The sequence below is a fragment of the Corapipo altera genome, unplaced genomic scaffold, assembly GCF_003945725.1.
Source record: "Corapipo altera isolate COAL_440 unplaced genomic scaffold, ASM394572v1 60841, whole genome shotgun sequence".
Taxonomy (NCBI): domain Eukaryota; kingdom Metazoa; phylum Chordata; class Aves; order Passeriformes; family Pipridae; genus Corapipo; species Corapipo altera.
This window is the reverse complement of record NW_020885716.1, coordinates 1-5,695: the sequence shown is the minus strand read 5'-3', so window position 1 is coordinate 5,695 and position 5,695 is coordinate 1. Positions and strand designations below refer to the sequence as shown.

Below are 5,695 nucleotides of genomic sequence, written 5' to 3'. Positions count from 1 at the left end.
AAAAAGGGGCAAGGACCGAGCAAGTCAAACAGCCAGCCGAAGGCAAACTAGCAGAAATCTCACCACTTCCCTTCGAACAGGCAGAATGACTTGACGCAGCCCAAGGCTCTCCTCTCACGCGTGGCGGATAACGGCAGTCACTGTAGGCCTCGGCTCCAGATAAGCTTGACCGAAACAGGGACCCACCGTTCTCGAACCTCGCCGGAGAGGAAGAGGGCGCGATCCCTCCCACTGGCTTTATTTATACCTCCAGTTACGTAAAGGAATAGCATGGAATACTTCCGTGATCACTTTTCTAGTTCCTTCCTGGTTACAAGTTGGTCTCCAGGAAGGCCTAGGGTGAAACCACCACATTCTCCACCCCTTATTCCATACTATTTCTTTACGTAACACCCATGTTTCACGTTCGTGTATATATATTCACATATACATATACATATATATATATATAACTTTTGTTGGTTTCTCGGCATAGTCGTCTCGTCGTTGGAAAATCAATGGCGATGTCAGTTCAGTCCAGATCTTTGGTCTCCTCAGTCACCATTACAGTTCCGATTTATGGCTGTTTCATCACCGGATACCAGCATCGGCTTAGTTCAGGTCTCTCTCTCTCATCTGGTGACTGGCTTCCTGTAAGAACACAACTTAGGACATACAATCAGTTTTTTCCTAAGGCTAAATTTCCTTGAGGCACACACTGGATGACTCCATCCTTCCTCATTACCCACCACGTATGTCCTGGCCCTTGAGCAAAGACAATCCCACGAATGGGTTTGTCTTGGCCTGAGGCAGGGGTAATCCAAACAGCTTTCCCTAGCATTCCCCTCAAATGGACTGCTGGAACTTTATCTCCATCAACAACGTGAAGGGATTCTGCCTGTGCAGGGCCAGCTCGATTGATAGAACCCCTGGTGTTAACTAGCCAGGTAGCCTTGGCTAAGTTTTTGTCCCAGTTTCTATAAGTTCCTTCACCTAATGACTTTAGAGTGGTCTTTAATAATCCGTTGTATCTCTCAACCTTCCCAGCAGCTGGTGCATGATAAGGAATGTGGTACACCCATTCGATACCATGTTCCCTCGCCCAAGTGGTAACTAATTTATTTTTGAAATGAGTTCCATTGTCTGACTCAATACGTTCTGGGGTCCCGTGTCTCCATAGGACTTGCTTTTCAAGGCCCAGGATGGTATTCCGGGCCGTTGCGTGGGGTACTGAAAAGGTCTCTAACCATCCCGTTGTTGCTTCCACCATGGTAAGTACATGGCATTTACCTTGGCGGCTCTGTGGCAGTGTGATATAATCAACCTGCCATGCCTCTCCATACTTATACTTATTCCATCGTCCACCATACCATAGGGGCTTCAGTCTTTTCGCCTGCTTGATAGCGGCACAAGTCTCACAATCATGGATAACTTCAGAAATGATATCCATGGTTAAATCCACCCCTCGGTCTCGTGCCCATCTGTAGGTGGCATCTCGGCCTTGATGACCGGAGGCATCATGGGCCCATCGAGCTAAGAACAACTCTCCCTTCTGCTGCCAGTCTAGGTCTACTTGTGACACCCCTATCTGTGCAGCTCGGTCCACTTCTCTGTTGTTATTATGTTCTTCATTAGCTCGCTTCTTGGACACATGGGCATCTACATGGTGGACTCTCACATTCAGACTCTTTGCTCTGGCAGCGATGTCCTGCCACAAGTCAGCAGCCCAGATGGGTTTTCCTCCACGCCTCCAGTTCATCTTCTTCCAGCGGTCTAACCATCCCCATAGAGCATTGGCTATCATCCACGAGTCTGTGTAGAGGTAGAGTCTCGGCCATCTTTCTCGTTCGGCGATGTCCAGGGCCAATTGGACGGCTTTGAGCTCTGCAAATTGACTTGACTCGCCTTGACCCTCAACAGCTTCTGCCACTCGTCGGGTGGGACTCCAAACGGCTGCTTTCCACTTCCGGTTCCTTCCTACAATACGGCAAGAACCATCAGTGAAAAGGGCATAACACCTTTCTTCATCTGGCAGCTGATCAAATGGCGGAGCTTCTTCAGCTCGGCTCACTGGCTCTTCTTCTTCTTCTGCCAGACTGAAGTTCCCACCTTCAGGCCAATTGGTGATAACCTCCAGAATTCCAGGGCGATTCGAGCTTCCCAATCGTACACGCTGCGTAATCAGAGCAATCCACTTGCTCCACGTGGCATCGGTGGCATGATGCGTAGGGGGCACCTTCCCTTTGAACATCCAGCTCAAGACTGGTAATCGGGGTGCCAGGAAGAGCTGTGCTTCGGTACCAATTACCTCTGAAGCTGCTCGTATACCTTCGTACGCCGCTAAGATTTCCTTTTCCACAGGGGTGTAATTGGCCTCAGAACCTCTGTAGCTTCGGCTCCAGAAACCCAGTGGTCGCCCTCGCGTCTCGCCAGGCACCTTTTGCCAGAGGCTCCAGGAGGGACCTTTATCTCCAGCTGCAGAGTAGAGCACGTTCTTTACATCTGGTCCCGTTCTAACTGGTCCAAGAGCCACAGCATGTGCAATTTCTTGCTTGATCTGCTTGAAAGCTTGTTGTTGTTCAGGACCCCATTGGAAATTGTTCTTTTTACGGGTCACAAAGTAAAGAGGGCTCACAATCTGACTGTATTCTGGGATATGCATCCTCCAAAAACCTATTGCTCCCAGAAAAGCTTGGGTTTCTTTCTTGTTGGTGGGGGGAGCCATTGCTACAATCTTATTGATTATGTCTGTTGGTATCTGGCATCGTCCATCTTGCCACTTCACCCCTAGGAATTGGATCTCTCGGGCAGGTCCCTTGACTTTGCTCTTCTTGATAGCGAAACCGGCCTCGAGGAGAATCTGGATGATCGTCTGTCCTTTTTTGAAAACTTCCTTTGCTGTATCCCCCCATACAATGATGTCATCAATGTACTGGATGTGTTCGGGAGCCTTACCCTTCTCTAGTGTAACCTGGATCAGTTCATGACAGATGGTTGGACTGTGTTTCCACCCCTGGGGCAGTCGATTCCAGGTGTATTGAACGCCCCTCCAGGTGAAAGCAAACTGTGGCCTGCACTCTGCCGCTAAAGGAATGGAGAAAAACGCGTTGGCTATGTCGATGGTGGCGTACCACTTTGCTGTCTTGGACTCCAACTCGTATTGGAGCTCCAACATATCTGGCACGGCAGCACTCAACGGTGGCGTAACTTCATTTAAGCCACGATAGTCCACAGTCAGTCTCCACTCTCCATCGGATTTACGCACAGGCCAGATGGGGCTGTTGAAGGGTGAATGGGTTCTGCTGACCACCCCTTGGCTCTCCAACTTTCGGATCATTTTGTGGATAGGGATCACAGCATCTCGGTTTGTCCGATACTGTCGTCTGTGTACAGTTGTTGTGGCTATTGGCACTTCTTGATCTTTAACTCGCAGTAATCCTACAATGGAAGGGTCTTCTGAGAGGCCAGGAAGGGCAGACAATTGCTTGGACTCCTCTTCAATCACCGAGGCTATACCAAAAGCCCATCGGTACCCTTTCGGGTCTTTGAAGTATCCTCTTCTTAGGTAGTCCATACCAAGGATGCAAGGGGCTTCTGGCCCCGTCACAATGGGACGCTTTTCCCATTGGTCTCCCGTCAAGCTCATGTCTGCCTCTACTACTGACAATTCTTGAGACCCTCCGGTCACTCCAGAAATAGTAACAGTCTCGGTACTCTTATACTCTGAAGGCATTACAGTACACTGGGCTCCAGTATCTATCAAGGCCTGGTATTTCTGAGGATCCGATGTGCCAGGCCATCGAACCCACACAGCCCAGTAAACTCGGTTATCTTCTTGGTCCCTCTCCTTCTCCTGGCAGAAGGCAGGGCCCCTCTACTGGTCTTGATCAGAGCATTCGTCGTCAGAGTTTGACTTTGACTTCTTAGACTTTTTGCTGTTGTCAAAGTGGACCTCCATCTTCTCGTGTTTCGGCGATCGCAGTTTCTCTTCTAAGAAATCTCCGTCTACTACATAGACAACTTTCTTGTCAGTTTTCTTTCGCTTCAGCTCCCTCACTCTAGCTTCAAGCTTAGAAGTGGGTTCACCATCCCACTTCTTCATGTTTTCTCCTTTATTACGAAGGTATGCCCATAGTTGGTTACGTGACCAACGCTTAGAGTTCTCTTTCCTTCGACGTGTGAATGACAGGGACCGTGAGCGAGATCAAGACCAGGATCGAGGTCTAGGCCGAGGTCGTCTTTGTCGGTCCCGCCGTGATCTTCCCACTGGCCTTTCTTGGTAATCTCTATACCTTCTGTCCTCTCTGTCTCTAAGGTCGTCCTCATATCTGGAATATTCATAGTCTCTCTCCATTCTTTCCCTGTCGTAGGTGCGTCGGTAGAGGGGATTGAAGGAGTCTTCCATATTTTCCTCTATGGTTCTTATCCAAGTACACATGGTTTCCACGTTTGGTTCCTCCATCTTTGGATTATATGCGGATATCAAGCAGGAAACATATGGTTTAGGAGCACCTTGAATTACCTTTTTCCACATTGGTTGCGTGCAGGGAACACTCTCAGGAACTTGGATGTCATAATAATCTGGATCAGAATAGATGATCTCCAGCATGGCCAATTCCCGTAGGTATTGGATGCCTTCTTCTGCAGTTCTCCATCTTCTTGAAGAACTCTTCAGGGACTCCTTAAATGGGTATTTCACTCTCACCGCGTGGAGGATTCGGAGCCAAAGGCTGGACGCCATTTTCTCTCTCCCCATTTCTTGCTCTATCACAGGGTCTCGAGCAATGGATCCCAACTGTCGTGCTTCATCACCTTCAATTACATGACTATCAGCTCCCTTGTCCCAGCATTGCACCAGCCAGGTGAGGACTTCTTCACCAGGCAAGCGCATATAATCTCTCCGTAAATCTCGAAGCTCTCTTGTGGTCAGTGATTGTGTAATTTCACTTTCTCGCATTATTTCTTGTCCATCTCTCCCACGTAGAATCTTTTCCACCTCTCTCTTTACTCTTCCACTCCTACGTGGGACTGCTCCCACTTCCTCCCTATATCTCTCATGTGGAGGTGGAGACTGGGCATGCCGTGGGGATAAGCTTCTATATTGTTCACGCCGCGGAGATGGATTTCTACGCCGTTCATACCGTGGGGATGGACTCTTACGCCGCTCGCGCCGTGGAGATGGACTTCTGTGTCGTTCATGCCGCGGAGATGGACTTCTATACCAATCACGCCATGGGGATGGACTCCTGTGTCGTTCGCGATACCCCATGGGTGGAGGTAGTGAGTAATCTTTCGCATGCTGAGATAAGGGCCTCCTCCTCCAATCATTCACACCTCCAAGAGAAGGTTGGATCTGGAGGGGTAGGGATAATTCCCCCTCCAATTGAGGGGGATGCTTTGGCTCCTTCTTTGCGTCTTTTGCAACACTGAATGTGTAGTCAGGGTATAAATCATCAAGCGACAATACACCACCGGCCATTTGTACTGTTGCTTTCTTTCCTTTTGATGCCATTCTGTATTCCTTTGGGCGTGCCCCTAGTTCCTTTGGACGTGCTTCTTCCCGTGTAGCCGTTTCGTCCATCTTTGAGCAGTACCCGATCCACAGCAACGTCAATCTCCGCCAGACATTACAGTCGGTGCAAGGCAACGGTGTGTTCATCAGAGATGATAACAAATTCATCTTCACCAAAGTTCAGGTTGGGCAACGGGCCACGGC

At 49.3% G+C, this 5,695-nt stretch overlaps 1 protein-coding gene across 1 annotated transcript in view; it reads left to right on the top strand.

Moving 5' to 3' along the window:
* LOC113940748 (hydrocephalus-inducing protein-like) overlaps positions 1-4,361 on the top strand; it is a 7,060-nt gene extending 2,699 nt beyond the window's left edge. The window contains exon 7 of the mRNA XM_027631894.1: positions 4,350-4,361. Within this exon, the coding sequence (XP_027487695.1) occupies positions 4,350-4,361 (12 nt within the window). The remainder of the gene's footprint in view (positions 1-4,349) is intronic.
* Positions 4,362-5,695: the final 1,334 nt, after the last annotated feature.